The sequence below is a fragment of the Phyllopteryx taeniolatus genome, chromosome 18, assembly GCF_024500385.1.
Source record: "Phyllopteryx taeniolatus isolate TA_2022b chromosome 18, UOR_Ptae_1.2, whole genome shotgun sequence".
NCBI lineage: Eukaryota > Metazoa > Chordata > Actinopteri > Syngnathiformes > Syngnathidae > Phyllopteryx > Phyllopteryx taeniolatus.
The window spans coordinates 11,361,870-11,384,643 of NC_084519.1; the positions used below are offsets into that span (position 1 = coordinate 11,361,870).

The 22,774-nt window shown below is 40.8% G+C and overlaps 1 protein-coding gene across 2 annotated transcripts in view; it reads right to left on the bottom strand.

The window, feature by feature from the left end:
• The window catches only part of fut8b (fucosyltransferase 8b (alpha (1,6) fucosyltransferase)), a 111,365-nt gene that overhangs the window by 21,237 nt on the left and 67,354 nt on the right, over positions 1 to 22,774 (bottom strand). For both annotated transcript variants that reach the window (XM_061753780.1, XM_061753781.1), the window contains exons 3-6: positions 19,818 to 19,936; positions 17,904 to 18,066; positions 8,065 to 8,179; positions 406 to 643 (exon numbers count right to left, since the gene is read on the bottom strand). In XM_061753780.1, the coding sequence (XP_061609764.1) occupies positions 406 to 643; positions 8,065 to 8,179; positions 17,904 to 18,066; positions 19,818 to 19,936 (635 nt within the window). The remainder of the gene's footprint in view (positions 1 to 405; positions 644 to 8,064; positions 8,180 to 17,903; positions 18,067 to 19,817; positions 19,937 to 22,774) is intronic.

Here is a 22,774-nt window from a genome sequence, read left to right on the forward strand (position 1 = left end):
AATGTCACATAAAAACATTCCCCAAAAAGGCAATTTTTTTCCCACGACACAAAAAGTTTCATCCAATTTTCAAAATTCAAAACTGAGGTTGAAGTAGCCGTTCTAACCAGAACCAGACCACAAAATGTCATTTTGGGCACATCTTGACACCTTTCTAATTTATGCAACTTTTGCGGTGTATTTTTCCCAAACAGAATTCCGAATTGCACGACTTCAAGGGTGTTCAACTTCAGCGGTTCCCCTGCGGCCCATCCCGAAAAAACTAATAAAGATGTTTTTTTTTTTTTTTTTTTTTAAATATGAAATTAAGCACAATGATCTGAGCATCACAAGTCACATGTATCCACTGTAAGCGCAGCTTGTGACTTTAGCATTTAGAAGGAGGCGGGAGGTGTTTGGACATACCTGACCAGTGTCCAGTGGTGGCACCAGAGCGGTCGGTGCAGCTGTTACTGACAGGAAGGAAGACGCTCTCCCAGCCACTAGGGGCGTAACGCCAGTTGTGGGACTCCAGGATGAGCGTGCGTTGAGTGCCGTACGCGATCATGAAGCAGTAGACGACGTGATGGAGCTGGCAGCCGTAACCGCAGCCCTTATTAATGTTGCACACCAGCTTCCTCGCCTTACTGCAGTCCGGGGGGTTCTAGAAGAAAACACAATGTTTTCAATACATTTTATTGCTTGACCTTCATCTCGGCTCACCCAAACAGCTGCTCCCTGAATTTTAATAACACACTATGACTGATCTTGTTTGCTTTGTTACCTTTATTTCATATTACACGACCATCTTCATAACCTCGGCTTGCTTCTTCTGCTCTCTGATAATCCTACCCTACACTTTATTGCCTAAAGACTAAATTAAATTACACTGATTTATTATTTTCACTCGATGGCAAAAGACAATGACATATTTTCCCTCTGTGCCATTGATCTCTGTTGGTGCTGAAACTATTTATAAAAAAAAAAAAAAAAAAAAAAAAAAAAAAACATCATTAGCAACACCAATAGGCCTTGCTGCTCTACTCCATTATTACAATGGACAAGGGCATTTTTTCCCCCCCCTTTGCCAATTAACACACACCCAGGTCTGCTTCCACAAATACTCATGAGCTCATATTTTTTGGTGGCTGAAAATAGACACCGGTAGTGCAGTTCAACTACTGTATGGGCTTGAAAGATGTCTAAATCGGTAATGGAGGCCGACAAAAATATTTTTTTCATTTCTAGCTCGAAAAAGAAATAGCAACTCTTTACTCCTGTTTATATTGTTGTCATTTCTTAGTATCGTGGAACTGCCAAAGCTGACCATCACTAACATGTACTGTATAATTCAAAATTTGACCAACATTTGTCACAAAGAAGAATATACATTACAACCCCAGTCACACCATATGTAGCATCACAGACAGTATTTTCAGTTAGTTTTTTTAAATTCTTTACATTTAACAGTGGTAATGTCTTTTTACACTTCCGAATGTAAATGTGAGATGCATGAATAGGGCTGAACTTTAAAAGTTGTGAATGTTCTTTGGGAACAAATGGGATTTCATCACAATGAACAGAAATAAATAATATGAAGTTTCTCTGAAGTCCGTGACCTCCAACATAGGGACAGGGCCTCCGCGATGGCGTGCCCCCTTTAGAGACGCCTCGTTGTCGTGGCATGGAAAAGTACTGTATATTCCACCCACCGGAGACTTTAAGCAGATTCACTTTCACGGCTCAATCATGTACTTATGTGTAGGCATAACAAAGATGAAGTGGACGAAGTAGCATTCATTTTTCCGTGTTTTTCACAACTTTGAAGCCTCATTTTATATATACGTGGTGATATTTTTGTAATATTAAAATTTTGCAGGATTGTTAACAACACTCTTCTCTGTTGTGTGTCATATTGAGAAGACATTTACACTTTACAGGGACTTTAATTGCTTTCACAGTATTTGTTCCCCTGTATTTCACCTTTTCCCATCACTCAATCAGTTTCTCAGACTTCTTTTTCCCTTGCCTCACTCAAACATACTTTTCCTTCTCATCTCATGAATTACCGGTAGCTTTCCTACGATAAAACGTGTTACGTGTAGAATATCAAATGACACTAAGGGGGGGAAAAAACAACGACATATAGAAAGCAGCAAAGGGAAAAAGATAAAAAGCAACCCGGCAGAGTGACACAGGCTGTTTTGTAGCAGAGTGGCGAGGTTGTGATACAGAGCAAATCGACAATCCCTGTGCCAACCAGCTTCCAAAACAGCAATTATATGGCTGATGGGAGTGTTTTCCTCATTAGGGTTGCTGCAGCTGTGGAGGGTTCACAGTATTCCACTCGCATTTAGTAGCAGATGAGGAAGAGGAGGAGTGGGACGAGGTTGAAAGTAGAGTAGGGGGCAACGACAAAAGGGAAGGAAATACAGAACGCTCCTCCTGTGTGCCGGATTGACTTTTAATCACGTGGAGATGCATTCATTCACAGTGTGAAGGACTTGCATACAAATGAACTACAGTACAGTAGCACTCACAAGGAGTGTTTGTGAAGCTTTTTCTTTTTTTCCATCTTAGATGCTCAACTGACCTTGGAGAGCAAGCCATGATATGCGCGTTCACACCACCGGGGTATACTTGGTACGAAGGTGGAATAATGCTAAAGCCTACGGTTAAAGAATAACAGGTGGCGCATTTCTGCAGGCGTCCTCTGCATACTGTGCTGTAATCTCACTTACGAGACTGTTTAAACGGTGTGGCGAAACACGGAGGCAGCTGCACAGTGATTCACTTTATGTAAAGCACTTGATGTTGTTTAGGCAGGAAATGGTGGAAGGGAACTGCATATGAGAAACAAAGCTCATGTATTCATTGAGATTGTAAAGTGAATTGAATTGCTTTTTGCACAAAATGAAATACACCATACTAGGGGTGGAATGGTTCACAAAATATATAATAATTATTACACACAAGATCATTATTTGTTTAGCTTAATGTGGAGTTGACATTGATTGCGACTATGTTTAGCTGGGACTTTGGCTCGACTGTCTTTCCAACAGTTGTTCTTTGTTGTCTTAAGCGTTTCATGTTTGAGAATTCCAACGATTACTGGGGGTGGGGTGGGGGTGGGGAGATGATTCTCTAAATCAAGATCTAGAATAAACTTCACTTTTTTGACACCTAAAATTAAAATAATATTTAAAAGGTACTTATTAGGCAATCCGTACCATCTATTTTCTATACCGACTGATATCATGTAATCACAGGTAACGTATAAGCAAATAACCATTCCCATTCCCATTCACACCTAGGAGTAATTTAGAGTCTTCAATTAAGCTCACGTGTATGTTATTGGAATGTGGGAGGAAGCCGGAGTGCATAGGGAAAACCCACGCAAGCACGTACTCGGCACCTTAATGAAAAAAAAAAAACAATTAAAAGGATAATGAATATGCAATTTGGACCATTTTTGGACAAGGAAATTCATGCCATCTTTATTTCGTACTTTTTTGTATTGTAGTGTTACATTACAAAGGTGTATTATTAAAAACTGTATCATTAAAAACTACATGAAACAAAATGTTCACTTATTACTATTGAAGGCCGAAAGAAGGCAGGCCTAGTAAAAAAGAAAACAACAGTCAGTAGTGCAAATCTTTTAGTATTCGCACCAGCAAACTACTAGAAGTTTTATAACAAAAACATTGCAAAGCAGCAGCCGCAAGTCTTTCTGGATTCATAAGCAATCTCAGCAAAAATGCAAAACAATTTTGAACAATGATAGGTTTGTAATTTGTCAGATACTGTATGTCAAGGTTGTAGTGCACCAATAAATGATGCTGATATCAATCATCATTCTAACAAGCTGGCTAGAAAATGTCGCCCGTATTACCAGCAGGATTTAGTTTGACAGCCACAAACTATAATAGTTGTGGTGGTCTCTAAAAAGGTTGCCCACTTAAATTAACATGCTTGTTTTTGTAAAAACTTCAGACTTCAAATGAGTTCAACCTTTGCTTGCTACAGTGTCTTAAACTGGACGTTTGGCTATAAACTAAAAGCCTGATCCAAAAAACACTTCCAGGATGCTGTCACTCTGTTTTGTTTGACAATAAAACCAACAGACTTTCTTGATATTGGACTCTAACCAAGGCTGCCTGCTGGGTTTTACTTGGCAGACAGATTATTTTAGTTTGTTATTAGACTGGTAATGCCGTGGCCCAATGGTTAAGCTCATGGCCTGCCACCGTAGGTTCAAGACCCATGGACCATCCGCCAACATCCCCCGGACTCACGGCTGTGGTGTCCTTGGGCAAGACACTGATATCCCGAAATGCTCCCCGGGCGCTTCAGCTGCCCACTGCTCCAGTGTGTTCCATTAACATGTGTATGTGTTCACTGTGATGGGTTAAATGCAGAGAACAAATTTCGTGTGCATGCCTGCATGCATGTTCATGACAATAAAAAGTGATTCTTATTCTTATGTAATGTACATTAAAAGAGACGTGCATACAGCCCACACGGCAATGGTACAAATCTCGGACAGATTCTTCACACAGTTGAACAGATGGAGGAGGATTCATTCTTCTTAAAGTGCAAATATATATCGTCTCACATTAGTTGTCGCCTTCAGCACTCATCAGTTTGCTAAGTCACCGAGGGCCTGATTTTCTGTTTGCATGTGCAAAAACGGGCACATATAAGATGGCTCATGCAAATAGATGTGGAAGCTGATCTACTAACTGGGTACAATCCAGATTGCAATGCAAAAATATTTCACATAAACGTTAACTACAACTGAGCTCTTCTTGAATGGATACTGGATCTTAAAAAAGGTTAAGCCACTGCAACATTATGCACAGTTTGAACACTCAATTCGGTGATTATTTTGTGTACAACTAAAGGGAGCCCGCGTAGCACTAGTGGTACTGGTACCAGACTGGCCTTTTTTTTTCCGGGCCTCCGTGACGGGAGTGCAGCTAGCTCGGCCGGAGCCACTAGCAGCTATGGGGCTCGAGAAACTTGTTACTTGCAAGACAGTCCACCACCGCAACTCGAGTGCCGCGCGAGGGGAGTTCATCAACCATTTTGCAGAGCATAATTTGCAAGTGGCTAAATGTGTTGTCATCTGTGTTTATCTTTGAGTATCTCCACACGGCTTATATTGCTCCTACCCAGAAGGTATTCAGTATGTCAAGTTGGTGAAGTCGGATCGGTGTCGTAGTATCGGAGCATTTGGAGTCCGAGTATGTGAGTATTGTTAGTCTAGGTCTACCAACAGGTGTATTTCCAGTACGTTATAATTATGTATGTAAGTATTTTTTTTATATTTTACTGATGAGTGAACTATATAGTACAATATATAAAAAAACCCTATATAGTGATAAGGGAGTAGCAGTGTATGTAACAAGTGATGCGGAAGTGCAGAGCTGCTCGCTCACAGGCACATTTTGAGAGCCAGCGAGATAACAATAGATTGACTGGGTTGTTTAATTTCACACTCGATTGGGTGGGCGGGTACTCCGGAGAACCAACTTTTTGTTTTAAACAAACAAATGAGTGAAATATCCCATTTTTAAAAAACCATTTATTTCAGTTGAGATTAACTCTGAATAAACAGAACTAAGAGGAAAGAATTACATGTTAGCTTCAAGCTTCCACTTCAAGCTTTACAGGCAAATGTGACAAGGAGCGAAGTTGTCCTATCACCTGTACTGTGCGCCAAATGCAAAAGTGGCCAAAAAAAATTGTCTGACAGAAGACTCCCTAAAGGAGCTGCCATGTTCACTGTATGAGTGGACAGATGGAGCAGGCAGACATGGAATTAGTTAAATTAGGAATGAGGGGAGAGAATAGTGCGGGTGGCAGAGACAGCAGGCTGTGTGTGAGTGTGTGCGCGTGTACATGTGGACGTGTGTAGGTTAGTGTGTGTCAGTTAAAAGAAGATACACACATGGGGCATCTCTGTGCACAAGTGGAAAAACCCTCGCACAGGTGTGCGTGGGTGAACCCATCTGTGCATAACCATATCTGTGTTTGTGTGCGTGTATGAGTGTTTGCGTGCACGCCTGTGTGTGCGTGTGTGATAAATTACTGATGGCAGCTGGTGGAGTGGTGTGATCCCTCAGCAGTGGTGACAACAGCTGTTAGTGGGGCTGTCTCCGCCCAGCCAGGCTGACGAGGTACTCTTCATCAAACACGCCGACTCATTAATGCCGCAGGGCGCAGCGTGGCACCTGAAACACAGCGGCACCACCGCAGAGGAAAGGGAGCGTGCCCACTGGGGGTGACCGTCCTTGTGCCGCTGAGCATGTGTGCGTGGTGAGCTGTAAGCCTGAACTATGCGTGGGTGAGCCCAAAGAATTATTTGGAAAACTCACGTGCAGGGGCAGTCTTCGGTTTACAACACTCTTGACATACGACCGATCATTTAAAGTACATTCACACTTGTGATATTTGTTGCATTGATTTAACATTCCCCCGCTCCCCAAGATTGGTTGAGTGAAATTAATAGTTTTTTTTCCCCCCGATGATTTTTGTTCCGTTATCTCATCAAATAATTGGTCAATTGATTTATACTGTATGGAATAAAAAGTCCACAAAACTGTTCTGATTCTTGTTCCTTGTCACGTCACATTCTTTTTGACAACTTGCTGTGAGACAGAATTCATGGAGCACAATCGTTTGCACCACATAAGCTAATAAAGAACAGGAAACAAATACTGTATTCACTCATTCATTGATTTTCTAAAGCTTATCCTGTTCAGGATTGTGTTGAGCTGGAGCCCCACTTGGCTGCTTGAATGGCAAACTTGTGGCTGACAGCACTATGTCCCAATACAAACAGCTGACAGGAACATGTAATCAGAAAGAGGCAGTCTATAAAACAACAATATATATTGAACGGGGATGGGCCTTTGATGTAATTTTCTTGATCAACTATTGAAACAAAACAAATGTAAGATAATGCAGTAAGTGCTGTCTTTTAAATGTGTTAAATACTCAATATTTTTAACAGGATTGTAAAATTTGTTTGCATCTTTGCAGTTCAATCAGTGCTGTGTATAATATAAAAATCTGCTAGGTCTTATTCTCGAATGCAGAAACTGTAAGAATGTTTTCATGTTGCATGCAGGGTGATTGGTCACATCACTGGGTACATCTGCACCTCTGGACAAACAAAAATTATGTGTAATTTCTTAAAATTGCAAGAATATCCATTCTGTATAATAAATTACAACTACAATAGTACACATATTGTTAATTCAATACCTCTCTGTCTCAATCCAAACAGAGCATTTTAATATTCCAGCCGTACATTTCAATCTTCATTGAACTGCTTCTCTTCATTAAGAAGGTGGGGTGCATCCTAGTTGGCACTCCATCACGGTGCTCACATCGACGAACAACCATTCATAGCAATAAGAAATTTACAGTCTTCAATCAACCTAACATGCATTTTAAGGAAGGTTTGAGGAAACAGGAGCAAAACCAAAGCAAGCACAGGGAGAACATGCAAACTCCAGACAAATATGTTCCAATGGAGTTTCAATCCCACATCTTTTGAGTGTAAGCTACACATGCTAACCACTAGCACACAATGCTACCACATATCTAAAATAATAATTTGTGTGTGATGAGCTGTCATTTAGTGCATTTACCATGTGCTATTTCTGTGCATTTTGGGTGTAAGTGTGTGTTTTCATAAAGCGCTGACAAGCAACAAGCACCCTACCAGTCAGGCATTCGAGTGCCGAGGCAGTGTGTTATCACACCTCTCACCTGCTCCTCGTAGGAAAGCGGTGCCGACAGTTACGGATGGTGCAAAAGAGACAGGTGGGTGTGAAAGATGGTGTCAAAAATCCATAAGGACTTTGGCAAGTGTATGCGAAAGACAAATATTTGCATGGGTTTCCGCCACATATAACAAATTTGATGTGGGTGAATTTGTGAGTGAGTGTGTATGAGACAGAGAGAGAGAAAGAGCGACAGAGATGAGAAGAGAAGAGAGAGAAAGGCTGAGAGAGAGAAAGGAACAGAGCGAAAGAGAGGAAAGAAGCACCATGCATTGTCTCCAAGTACCTGCAAGTAGGTGATTCTGTTCTGAACCAGATCCGACAGGTCTTTGGCCTCCTTCGCCCTCCACTCGCCCACTCCATCTGCTTGGCTGAGGTAGTACAGGTCTGTCATGATGGACCTGCAACCATAGTAACTGGTTAGTCTCTGAAAGAAACCTGTTTTCCCCATAAACCTGTAATTTTAAATTCAAGAAGCTTATGTAACACAGACAGGTTTTTTGTTGTTGGTGTTAAAACATGCAGGAAAACATCATTTCATGAATTGGCAGCGTAACAGGCAATTAACTCTTGTCAATGTTTATCTAAACACACACAATACAGTAGAAAGATAATTTCACACTAATCACAGACATATATTCTTTATACGGCCCCCCGATCAGAACCAGACTGGTGTTCTGTTATTGGACTTCTGTGCTCATCACAGATTGTCCATAACAAACACCATGTTCAAGCATAAGGGTGTCCACACGGGCAATTGGCACCAGGACACCCTAGGTCGCCGTTCGATGATCGACTTTGTGGTCATGTCATTGGACTTGCGGCAGCATGTCTTGGACACTCGGGTGAAGAGAGGGGCGGAGCTGTCAACTGATCACCACCTGGTGGTGAGTTGGCTCCGATGGTGGGGGAAGTAACACTGTGTATTGTGGGGATGGGGCGCTGCTGACCTCGACTCGGGACGTTGTGAGTCGGTGGGGAGAATACTTCGAAGACCTCCTCAATTCCACCGACACTCCTTCCCATGAGGAAGCAGAGTCTGGGGTCTCTGAGGCTCTCCTATCGCTGGGGTTGAGGACACCTAGGTGGTTAAAAAGCTCCCCGGGGGTGGATGAGATTCGGCCGGAGTTCCTAAGGGCTCTGGATGTTGTGGGGCTGTCCTGGTTGACACGCCTCTGCAACATCACGTGGACATCGGGGACAGTGCCTCTGGATTGGCAGACTGGGGTGGTGGTCCCCCTTTTTAAGAAAGGGGACCGGAGCTGTGTTCCAACTACAGGGGTATCACACTCCTCAGACTCCCTGGTAAGGTCTATTCAGAGGTGCTGGAGAGAAGGTCCGTCGGGAAGTCGAATCTCAGATTCAGGAGGAGCAGTCTGGTTTTTGTCCTGGCCGTGGAACAGTGGACCAGCTCTTCACCCTCGGCAGGGTCTTCGAGGGTGCATGGGAGTTCGCCCAACCAGTCTACATGTGTTTTGTGGACTTGGAAAAGGCATTCGACCGTGTCCCTCGGGGAGTCCTGTGGGGGGTGCTTCGGGAGTATGGGGTTCCAAAACCCCTAATACAGGCTGTTCGCTCCCTGTACGCCCGGGTTCAGAATTTGGTACGCATTGCCGGCAGTAAGTCGGACTCGTTTCCAGTTAGGGTTGGACTCCGCCAAGGCTTCCCTTTGTCACCGATTCTGTTCAAACATTTATGGACAGAATTTCTAGGTGCAGCCGAGGCGTAGAGGGGGTTCGGTTTGGTGGCCTCAGTATTGCATCTTTGCTTTTTGCAGATGATGTGGTTCTGTTTGCTTAATCAGCCCGTGATCTCCAACTCTCATTGGAGCGGTTCACAGCCGAATGTGAAGCGGCTGGGATGAGAATCAGCACCTCTAAATCTGAGACCATGGTCCTCACTCGGGAAAAGGTGGAGTGCTCTCTCCAGGTCGGGTATGAGATCCTTCCCCAAGTGGAGGAGTTCAAATATCTTGGGGTCTTGTTCACGAGTGAGGGAAGAATGGAACACGAGAACGACAGCCGGATCGGTGCAGCGTCTGCAGTGATGCAGACTTTGTATCGGTCCGTTGTGGTGAAGAAGGAGCTAAGCCGAAAGCCTAAGCTCTCTATTTACCGGTCGATCTACGTTCCTACCCTCACCTATGGTCACAAGCTGTGGGTCGCGACCGAAAGAACAAGATCCCGGATACAAGCGGCCGAAATGAGTTTCCTCCGCAGGGTGTCCAGGCTCTCCCTTAGAGATAGGGTGAGAAGCTCGGTCATCCGGGAGGGGCTCAGAGTAGCCGCTGCTCCACCGCATTGAGAGGAGCCAGATGAGGTGGCTGGGGCATCGGTTTAGGATGCCTCCTGGACGCCTCCCTGGTGAGGTGTTGCGGGCACGACCCAGGATACGCTGAAGAGACTACGTCTCTCGGCTTGCCTTGGAACGCCTCGGGATCCCCTCGGAAGAACTGGAGGAAGTAGCTGTGGAGAGGGAAGTCTGGGCTTCCCTGCTGAAGCTACTGCCCCCGCGACCCGATCTCGGATAAGCGCAATACAATGGATGGATGGATGGATGGATATATTCTTTATTCTCTGTGAAGGAAGACTCATATTACTGCAATACTAAGAAGCTGAGTCCCCACTACTGTATGTCTGTATGGCTGTCTTACACTGCCCCCAGTTGGCCAAGGCAGAGACACACAAGAATGAGCAGCACAATGTGCATTGAAGGAGAAAATGTGACAAAAACTTTATTTTATTACTATTTGTGTCTTTACTGTATGCTTTATAAAGTAGAATATTACAGTGTTATTTTTCTCATTAAAAAAACACATTACAAAAATATATCTATTTTTTTTGGGAGGCTGGAACGGATGAATGACATTTCCATTAATTTCAATCGGGTAAAATGATGTTTTGAAATATGAGCGTGGTCACGGAACAGATTAAATATACATCATATCTCAAGGCACAACTGTACTCGAGTAAATGGTTCCAGTCTTCCATTGTCAAATGTTTTGAAGGTATTAAAATCTGCCACTTAAGTCAAGAGGCAGAGTCAACCTGAACGGATCACCTGTCAATCGGACAATAATACATGAGAAATTACGTTAATAAATCAATCTTCAGTGTTGCATGAATGAATGAATGAATCATGACTCTTGAGAATGTTGCAATGTTATATACAATAGTCCTCAGAGGTTTCAGTGTATTTTAGTACCATGTCATATTTCATAGTAAATATAATTATTTTTGACATCGTGTGCAGTCACAGTACTTTCAAGTGGGGGGGAGGATTCTCAGAAGACAGACGTGTATTGTTTAATGATGCTTCAGCTGGCTTTTGCTTGATGTTATATTTATGCAACGATGCAAGGTAAAGTCTGACAACTTCCCTGAACAACCACCAGCCAGCAGTGTACTATGAATCACCTTGTAGTACCAGCTCAGTTAATAATTTTATTGGTGGACTATCAAATTACCATATATGGATGATACGTAAACAATACATGCTGTGTAAAAACAGATACAATAGATTGTGCCTTTTTTTTTAAAAAATATATAAATAGCTTCAACACACTAACTGAAAGAATGCCAATTTCAATATGTTGTGAGCAACTTGCAGTCCCACTTTTTTAATTTTGAAACCATCTGTCTAAAAAAAAAAAATAAAATTCCGATTTTTTTTTTTTTCAAGATACGAGCCGTCCCTTGGCAGATTTTGTTTTCTTTGTGTTGAGCAAAAATGTATTTGTGGTGTATTCGGGGGCTGGAACTTAAATAGAGAAAGCTGATTTGAGATACTAGTGATCTTACTTAAACGCTTGGTCACAGAACTACAGTAATTAAATAATTACAGTAAGGAAAGATACCCGTGTTAATTGCCACTACTTGCACATGCATCTGAACTATATCGTCTTTATGATTCTGGCAAAATGAAGCGAATATTTGCACAAGATTGGAACGGCGGTGTCTTTGATCTTATTCTTGGCCCCTTTTCATCTCTCCTGATTTCAAACCAGGGCAGACACGTAGAAGTTGCCAAACAGCACACAGATTAAATCAACATAAAATAAGATTGTAGATGTATTATTCCCTTCTTTGAACCCCAGCAGATAGACAGTGAAACACAGGTTTATTTCTATGCTCCGCAGGGCACTGGACACAACTAAAATTATATTGTGATGATGAAAGTCTGTGAATGTAATATTACAAAGCCTCAAAATGTTTTATCTGGATCTGGCTGAGTGACAACATGTTGTTATGGTTGTTTAGCTCTTTCTGGGATAAATCCTATCTGCTAGACTCTGACAGAAAATGTGTGTAGATGTCACGCGCTGTCAAATATCGTGGCCATCCTCTTTGAAACTTGCCCGAGAGCGCCGTTAAGGGCAAACGCAAACACATCACACACACTCTCTCAAACACACACTTAATGCAAGCTTAATTTATTACTCACTTCTTTGACCCAAATCAGTCAAATCCTGTGTGTCTGAGAGGTCTTATTCCGATATTTGGTAGCTCATCCAAAGACGCGTTCGCACACAAGCAGTAAAATGTCCTATTTTAACACTGGAGCACTGTGGATATTGCCTTTCTTTACAACCATGATTCAGCATTACTCATTGTCCCAATTAGAATTTGGAGCCATGGACCGTGAATGGATGTCAATTTTCCTTCCAGGAGTGTGCACATGGGAGCCATCAGGGATTGCCACTGTGGGAAGCCAAAGCAAACCTTGCTGGCTACGAAAGGTGACAATCATGAATCAACGGAATGACGTTGACAACAGCATAGGGCCGATGTATTTGGAGACATGAGGTACTGAGTATGCTTGAAGCATACTCTATGTACTTGAGGAAAGCTGTGCAAATGACCTACGCTTGGGGGGTTCGGGGATGCTTTTTATGTTGCTGTTGAGTTGAAGGGGCAGAGCACTGACCCACTACTTGAGTAACTAAAATGTTGCAGGTTTATTTTGAGGTATAAAAACAGCACACTGCCAACAGGTGGGTAAGGCAAAGACAACACGTATTTATGCAATAGAGTAGGGTCCCACGGTATACCAGTACGAGAAGAGTACCATGATACCTTGGCATCAAGTATGTAATAATACCATGTTTTCTGTAGTACTGGTACTTGCGCAGTTCGGCAGATAGCAAACAGAGGTCAAGAGTGCTTGCTTCAAGCAGTTTGTCACTCCTGTAAAATATCGTTTGCAAGTGGAGAAAATGCAGCTATCATTTGTGCGTTGCAGAAGATTGGAGCATACTTAATTCAGAGTCCAGAGCCCCACACAACAACAGTATGACAAACGCAGAGTTATACCACTGAAGCAACAATGGAAGACAAAAGTTGAACCACAATACGCTACAATTCACCATTGTAGTATCCTGTAAAAAATATATTTAAAAGAGTTCAACAGAATGTATTTAATCCCTAAATGTTGAACAAACCAATTAATAACGTGTCTGCTAGCTTAATGCTACCATATAATGCAAAGCGCTGTCGACGGGCTAACGGAAATTAGCATATGATAATTATAAACCAATAAAGAACTGCTTACTTTAACACAAATAGAGCAGCCTTCGACTACAGAGCTGCATTGACTCATCATCCATTTTAACATGCTTGTAAAAACGGTGGAAATTTAAATGTTCACTTTACTATGGAAGAAATAATAGGTAAACATGAGCATGGTCTTCGCCTACCATTTCTACCATTGTAATAATAATACTTATAACAAAAATTAAGACAACAAATGTTTACTGCTGTCAATAATCGTGGCAAAAAAAACCCCCAAAAGAAACTAGTTGTCAGCTCAACCAAACTACTGCTGCGGAAGGCAGACTGCAGGAACAGAGTTCCGTCTCCCAGCTCCCACACTCCAGCCTCTGATTCGCTCATCCAATCAAGTGTGCTAGATTTGTAACGATTCGATTGTGATTCGTTAGTCATTCATTACTGTCAATACGAATAACGAATGAGGTTTTGGGGGTGAATCTGAGTTTGGAAGCATTTTAAATGCTGTCAAAGTGTTTTGGGATCATAGTTTGTGGTATCTTTATGGTTTAAAACAGTAATATAGGAAACTACAATCACTTCAAGGAAAGCATGAATTATTTGCAGAAATAGAAAAAAGTGGATGTATTAAAATTAGCATTTCCATTCATTTCAATTAGAAACACTGTTTTGGTTTGTAAATGAATTTTAAATTCGCAAACCGAGGTTCCACCGTACAGTATATGGCTATTGAAAATGGATGGATGGAGTGTCTGATCATGAACACTAAGCACTAACAGTGATTCAATGCAGTTGTCTCTACAGTATGTGCGGCATTAAGGCAACAATACAGTGCAGTTTAGATCGCTATCGAACTTATCTGGCTTTCCATTATGGGGCGTGTAGGCATAGCATCAGAGATGTAACTGGTATGTCATATGCAAGGCGATATGCCAATGAATTAAACAAAAACTAGGAACAAGACAGTACACAAAGAACAACAATGGAAATCAATGGGGCTCATTCTTCTTGGCACGTGGTTGGTTATTACAACATAAGCTTTGTTTGAGAAAAATGCTCCTTTTGTGCATGCATTGCCATTCCTAGTGTCACACCGACGCCACTATTTTCTGGTGACCGATCATTGAAGTGCAGTGTGTCTTGCACCATCAATTAGGCTGCGAATGACTGTAGCGGTTAGCTAAACCAGAGCCTCAAAATATTGATAATGAAAACATTAACAATCCCTCCAGTTACAAACGGAGCTGAAGTAAGGACTTGAGTTTGCCAAAATGATTAACTTATAATGGATGTTTTATTTATTTATTTACACAATATATTCATAAAAACAGTAATGCAGTGGTACCTTGAAGTCGCTTGGTCGATTTTTTTGCTTTGTCTTGCAAGCATCAATTTGCCTTAGACGTGACGTGAAAAATAAAGGAGAGTTGACCGTTGCTGATGCACTTTCAGCTGTTCACTGAATGAGAACAGAACAGTCAAACAAAAATACAAAATCAAAGCATTCAGAGGGAGCATGGAGAAAAAGCTCGCCGACCTCGACTGAATCGCCTGGCTTTTAATTAACTGCTGATTTTATTATGTATGCATATTTCATTTTACTATTTATCTTTAAATTGTTGTTGTTTCTGTTTTATTGTGGTTTGTACAGCACTGTAACTTCTTTTGAAAATTGCTATAGAAATAGTTATTCTGATATAATAAACACAAAATGATCATATGTTATCTGTGTATTTGTATTTATTTTGCTTTGCTTTACTCTGCTGTCATGAGTCAGGTCGGCATTGCAAATGAGAATCAACTCATTTGCCTTACCAGGATTAATAAAAGTTGAATACATACATAGCAGAAGTATTGAAGAGTCTTTCTCGCATTAAAAAGTGAAATCGAATAATCTGTAAACCATTTATTTTACGGGCAATGTTTTAAAATGAGTTTGAAATTCTATGTAAGTGGTTGGGGATCGTAGTTTGTGGTGGAGTCACAGTTTAAATTTTTTTAAATAATATTAGCGGAAGTGCTCAGGACTAATACATCACGGATAGCGGGGTTTATTGTACGTAGAGGTATTTTCATGTACATAAAGACATTTTCAATTGGAGTTAAACATTTTAGTGTTCTTTTTCTGCAGCGCTCTTTTGCCTGGAGCACTCGCAGTGATTTAAAACACGAACGTATATGACGGTCTACATTAGTTGATGTGTGTGTGTGTGTGTGTTAAGGTTGAGGAATCAGTCTTTGAAAAGCTGCTTAGGCTGCAATGACTAAGACAATGGCCTCTATAAGCCACTTCAGCAGGATTACAATGAATCACTTGGATAAATTGCACCGGGCTTCTCTTCATTCCACAGATTGGAAGTCTGCCATCTAGACAGGGTGAGTCTGTGACCTTTGAACTTTGTTTCTTAGCAACCACTCAGCATCCACTTGCGTCTGTCCTACTTCCAGGCGCTATGGGAGAGCAGGAATGCCGACCGGGCGTATGCTAGTTCCATTAAAACGTGCACATACATAGTTTTGCGAACATGAGCAGACACTCTTTTAGCTCAAATTGCAATTTGCCACCCGCAGGAGTGCAAGATGGCAAATTGCACTCCTCCACTTCATTAATTTGTGCGAGGGATGTGTGACTTTCAAGCACGTCGGCTTGATAACAGGAGAGACCGATTATTCATAGCAGGACTAGTTTTGATAATGAATATATACTAAGTGCAGTAAGAGCTTTGTGTGTGTTTGTAGACATGTTATATGTTGTGATTTGTTTGTCATTTGATTGTTGGTTAATTTGTTTGTTAGTTCGCAGGATGACAAAAAATACAATTTAAGCCTGTAGAGATGTTGGGGCATTTTGATACAGAAATAAATACTTTGTGTTTTTTAATAGCGGAAGGGAAGTGTGGCAATACCCACAATATCCAGTAGATAGAGATGTGGTGAAAAAAGCTTGCTATGTGTAGCTGTGTAATTATTTCAAAGCCATATAAAGGACTGGAGTGGAAGAGTATTGCCTGGCACGTCATTCTTTTTCAATTGTACAATACAAACTGACATGTTTAGCAATGGTGGTGGTCTGCGCTGTATTATGCTATAGTAGTGAGTATCGCATGTAATGCCGTATAAATGCCTGACCTATTTAAATGTTGGTCAGAGGTTACTTGATTCCATTCAATTGAACATGTGAATAAAGAGTTGTGTTTATTTTGAGGGCGTAGCGCATTACGGTAAGAACACATTGATATCTTATCGGCATTGAACGCATGAATAGAAAATGAGTACAGATTAAATACTAATATTGACATGTAAAATACATTACTTTTAGCTGTGCTATGGAAGGAAGACAGCCATTGAAATTGTACAATTAAACACTCTTGATCAGTCGGTGGATTGAATCAATTTATTATCCTGAAGAGTTTGGCCAATCATTTTGAATTTAAAGTTTGGATTATTGATGTTGTGTTGTGTAGTTGTGTCTGAAAGCATCCATCCAGCCATTCAATGGAGACCATTGGAAGATGGGGGAAAAATGGCTGTCAATACAGTACTAAAGCATGAAGTGAATTCAGGCCAAACAAGTTTGCTTCCTAAATAGGCTGCTGTGGGAATTGAAAAAAGAAAGTAAACAGGAAGATGTTGACCTAAAAAGAAGTTTGCGTAAATACTGTAATTGTATACATGCAGCAAAGTGATGGAAAGTGAACGCTGTTAGTGGGTAACCAAATAATTTTTGGGGGGGAAAAAACAGGTTGGCAGTAGTAACTTCATTTTACTACAATTGCATTGTGCATTTCAATGTGACGTTTTGCAGAGCCACAAGGTCTGCTGCGTTTCAATTTTTATTTTATTTTTTTGAAATTTTGACATTTAATTGATAATTGTTGGGATAAAAATGTCTTGTTCTTTGTTGAGGAACAACATTCTTTCTGATGGTGTAGTGGTTCACTTGGCTGACTTCTTTGCAGGCAGCTTGTGTTCAGTTCCCACTCACAGACTGCGTGAAATGTCAAGTCAGTGTGAATCTGACTTTATACGTGCCTTGTGATTGAGTGCACCCAGTTTATAGACGAGTCTGCCTTTTGCCCAAAGTCAGCTGGGATAGGTTCTACCTCCTCGCATCCCGGAACAGGATAAACAGTACAGTGGAAACTTAATTTCTCTTCACGAACCATAGCAATTCTTTTCCCCATTAAAATGAATGGAAATAGAATTCCAGCGCCAGAACCAAGTTATATTTACTGTTCCTTGTTTTATGGGTTTAGATAAAAAAAAAATAATATAGAAATAAATGAACCCTTTACTGCATCTTCGTTTTTAAGAATAGTACAGAGCCGACCCAGAACTTCCCGCTGAGTCGACGGACCCCCACCGGTCCGTTCCCCCGACAGATGGTAGATTTCGGCAAACCAAATTTCGTAGCATCAGAAACATGAACACCATTCTCGTGTTTAGCTGTTACAACATTTGCTTCTTTATTTCAACAGTAATACAAGTAAGCTTTCTAATAGCACTATCATTTGCATGCACTTATTCTAGAACTATAACATTACCAATCATAGTAATATTTAATTGAATATCTTCCTGACCTGGAAATCTGAGGACATTACTCATTTGACATGCTCACCTTTGCTGGTTTCCCAAATCGGTCAGGAGGGTTTCGGCATATTTCTGCCTTTCGTTGACCTCAACATTGGCCAGTTTCTTCACCTCGCTGCGAACAAAGTACAAAAACTCCTTGACGCCATTGTCCACTCTCCGGCGCAGCTCCTCCTGAGTGGGCCCCGGGCCTGCATGGGGGGGAGTGGGGGGTGGACGGAAAAAACTAACTCAAAACAAACCATAACAAGATGACATTTCTAATAAGTGACATAAAAATGACTTCAAAGTATTGACAAGGGAATGGAGATGAAGTAAATTGGAAGAAGATGCCACAGGGTTTTTTTTTTAAGGAATATTTGTGCAATACATTACATGAGCATAAGAAGGCTAATGACACGAAGGAGGTTTCAGAAAAGAACCATTTGAGTTTTCATTTTGTGTCCCTAGGTGCTGCTTTGACCTCATTAAGAAGCCCTTGATCGCTGTGTTTTGTGCCTCATAGGTCTGTCTCTCCCTGATTCTCTTCATGTGTTTTTCTCAAACTTACTTCTAACAACAGGAGGAAAGTCGATACCCCACCCCAGCCAAACAATGTGGATAAACTCACATGGATAACACAGCTGCCTGCTCTGGTTTCTGTGCAGAGAAACACACTAAAAAAGGAGGGCAAAGGGAAAGACAGCCGAGAGCCGGATGAGACCGAAAATCTCTCTCCTTTTTTTTTTTTAACTTGCTATCTGGCATTCTCTTTCCTCTCTTTGCCTGCCTTGGTGAAAAAAAGCTAGAGGGTATTTTTAGCGTCTTCTTCCCCTGCGGCAAGATGGAAAGGCTGACCCTGCGCTGCCCTTCACGCTCACATGTCCCTCTTTATTTTCTCTATGTCTGTCTCCTCTCTTTCCTTTCACTCGCATTGTGCCACTGGGCCATTCACAGCGCTTCCGTTTTATTCACACCTTCTCCACTTACCTGACAGCTTTCATGCACTTTCTGACCGCCGCTTATCTGCGCAGGTTCAATATTTGACTACACACACACGCATTCTAAAAATACAGTATAGATTCACTACACACAGAGTGAAATAATTCCTGTTTTTTATTTCTGGGATTTTGATGATTATAGCTTACCGCTAAAGAAAAAAAGTGTAAAAACAATCCCCGCTCCTGTGCTAAACAGACAACTGACCTCCATCTTGATAAATGACGTGACGTTTATGTCAATGAGTGCATGTCACACGGCTGTTCCGGTTAAATGTTGTGCACATGTACTGTATGCAGTACAACAGATAAGAACAGTGTAAACAGTTGACCAGAGATCTTCAATCAGAATGATTTCAATCGGAATGACAAAAAAGTAAACCCGGCTTAACAAATGCTATAAAACACTTACTGTTATTCATGCGTTTTCAAATGTAGTTTTTTATTTAAGGAAAAAAAAAATTTGTGAAGCAAAATATTATTTTTGATCAAGATGTCTAATTATTGCTATTTACTTTTGTATTATTAGCCAGAAAAAAAGGTTTTAGTGGTTGAATGTTATGGTTGACTTCTCAGAATAGTCCAGTGAGCCAGCTCACTTTCTGGTATAAAAAGGCGAGTTCAGCTTGAAATTTGAATTCCTGTTCAAGATGGCAAAATACATTAAAAAAAATTGCTTTAAAAATAAATAACAAAAACATCTCACGGGTGTCGTTAACACGGAATAGTTTTAGTTTAATCTATTTTTATTTTATTTTATTATACAGTGAGCTTGGAGAAAATTAATTCACTTCACGTAAAGTGCTATTCAAATACTGTAAATTGTTTAGAAATCAGAATGTCTTGGATGTCAAGCAGATTGTGTTTGACTTGGAGGTTCCACAGTGATCTCAAGACTCAGCCTTTCATATTTCCAAGTGCTACTGAATGCCAAATCATCAGAGGAAGGGCCTTTGCTGCCTTACCATCTCCTGTCAGTTTCTGGAAGGTGTGGATCTTCTGTTTGGCTCGGGTTAGCTGGTCCTCCAGTGAGCGCAGTCTCCCAGCAGCCAGGGAGCCAACCTCTGCCTGACCCTCTGGTATCCTGGTGGAGAACAAAGGACAGGGAGACATGCTGTATAAGACAGTGTGTCAGCAATGATGTCAGCGCCATACAGTATTTCTGCCACAGGAACAATGAAACAGTGTGTCTTTACACCCGGAATGACAAACAATAAAGATAAGACAGACATGTTATAATTAAAATTAACCACACAGTGTAGCACTAAATGCAATGATTACTTTCATTGTCACCAGAGCTGGAGGTTATTTTTCATCTGTTCAATTTGTGCAGTTATCAGCAGCCGCTCAAATTGTAAAGGTTAATGCGTCTCACGGTATTAGTATTATTAATTTATTTCTCACCGTTCTACCAAAGAGGTTTTGTTTTCATGTCACTGCTTCGTCAGCCACGTAGGTTTTGCATTCCTCACTATTTGTTTGTTAGTGAGAAGGATTACGCAATACAAACTGAGAAGCAAACCGAACACAACATTATCATATTTCCACAGGACTCAAAGGGCAGGGGAGTGAAGGCATGAGACTATATATAGTTAAGTATAGAGAGGGTCAAACTAGGTTCACCTGCAAAACGTATGGTGTATTTTAGGTTCATACATAAATTTCACTCAAAACTGAACCTGCCTAACATTTTTTGAGTTTATATACTGTAATGGGGCATTTTCTGACACTTTTATTAATTTGTCAGTGGACAACACATAACTTACCTTAATAACAACAACTTGGAGTTCATAATGTGGTTCAAATTGTTGAATGTACTCCAATTATTTTATTTATTTATTTTTTTGGCTAATGCCTCCATAACATTTGCTCACGCATGATGATGGTTGCAAGTTTTCTTTAATTTTTGAAGCAACAATTTGTAGTTCATCCCAAAATTTTGCAGAGAATTTTAATCCCAGCAAAACTTTTATAGATAATTTTGACTGAACTCCAAATGTGGATTTATACAAATAACTTCACAAGCATTCTTTGTGCCTTTTTTGTCTTTGATTGCAGAGAAAAGGAGTGATGATAACCATTAAACTGACTAAAGCATGTGCCTGGCTACCCAGTACAGTTTTAGTGTTATGTTAATTTATTACTTATGAGGCATATATCACTATGTAACTACTTTTCACATTGTACAAAGAGATCAGAGTCAACATGGTAGGATACAGGTTTCAAATTAAAACAAGGCAGCACGCTCCTGGCAATGACATCACCACATTTATGTGCTGTGATAAAACTAGCAGAATCCGGTCAGGGGATTTGGTTACTTGATCATCAAACAAGTTACTGGACTTTGTATTGTGTCAGATACCGCATTGCAAAATATTAAATAAATCTGACAACAAAAGGAGAAGACTTTGTTGTATGTATTCAAAGGGCAAATCAAAACAAAATAAATAATGACCAAAACATCGAGTCAATAAAGGTGGGTGCACAAAATGCTTTTCTTCTGAAAAGCTCCACGGGTGGGTTGAAACTGTGAGTGATAGAAAAAAAACTAAAAAAAAACAATGCTGACTGAAAAAGACTGTCCCAACCCTTCTGGGATGATACAAACAAAGCAGTTTACTGTTAAAATGTAAAATGAGGCGAGAGAGAGCTGACTGACATGGTCATGAATTCTACTTTGAACCACACCATGCCAATACCATGATAATAATACAGCAATGTATTGCATTAGAAATTCGTCACCAATACAAGTAAAAAGAAACTTGCAGGGATTAGACACACAAAACGGTCTACAGAGGTTTACAATTCAAATTTAAAAATGAGTCGATGGTGACCTGACTGAGGTCACAAAGTGTAATTTGAACCACAAAGGCGGTAACCTTGATCACAATACATCCAACACGCTCTGCCGCTGTGTATTGCTTTTGAAATGTGTTGCCTACACAGTTGAAAATCTTTTTCTTTGAAAAGTGGAAACAAAAACTGCAGGGACTAACGCAAGAGCCCAAATATTAAATCCTCGCTGACTTCTTTTAAATGCTTGGATGGGGATGACGACAAAGAAACGCTTATCCAGTTCAATGGAATATCATGAAAGGGGAGCTCCCATTCATAAACATGCCTGAGAAAAAAGGTGCAGTGAATTCAGGAGGGTTGGAAGCAGTAGTGATACCGGAGACTTCGTCGGCCAGTAGATGATTGACAAACACTAATGTGACACGCACAACAAGAGGTGATGGATAAATTGCCTCATTACTTTTTAATGTGGTGAGTGGTCACTGTTCTGGAAATGTCAAATTCTTTATCGCTGACCATTAAATTCTGCCTGTGAAAACTTTTGTTAACTAGGGATGGGTATTTGAATACATGACCTGAACTTGGAATGGGGGGGAAAAAAATAACAATTATTGGATTTTTATTTTTGGGAAAGTCTCTTTCTTGATGCTCTGACGTCTTGTTTCCATGAAGTGTTTCACGGAATAATGCTGCCTGGAGGCGTTTGCAGAGAGGGAAGTAGCTGTTGTGTTATATTGTATTCTTTAACCAGAAAACTAGTTTGACTGAATCAACAACTTGTTGCATAAGTAGTGCACTCCATTTCGTCTCAATCAAGACGCAATTAATCAGCGATCAATTCTACACAATACTTAATTAGTTGATTATTTGATTCTTATGCACATCCTTAATGTGCACCTGTAAAAATTAAGGAAATCCTACTATCATGAATTTGCTTTAGTGGGAAACTGATAGAGCTGGCAACGTTTGAAAAACACACGACTGGTTATCAGGGGCGGTGTAAGGTGGAGAAAAGTGATGAGAATTCTATTTTAGCAAGTAGTGGGGGCCCAAGTGATTCCCCCGCCCCCGTTGGCCCAAATCCCAGGTGGCACAGCCAGTGGTGGCTGAGAAGCAACTTGATAAC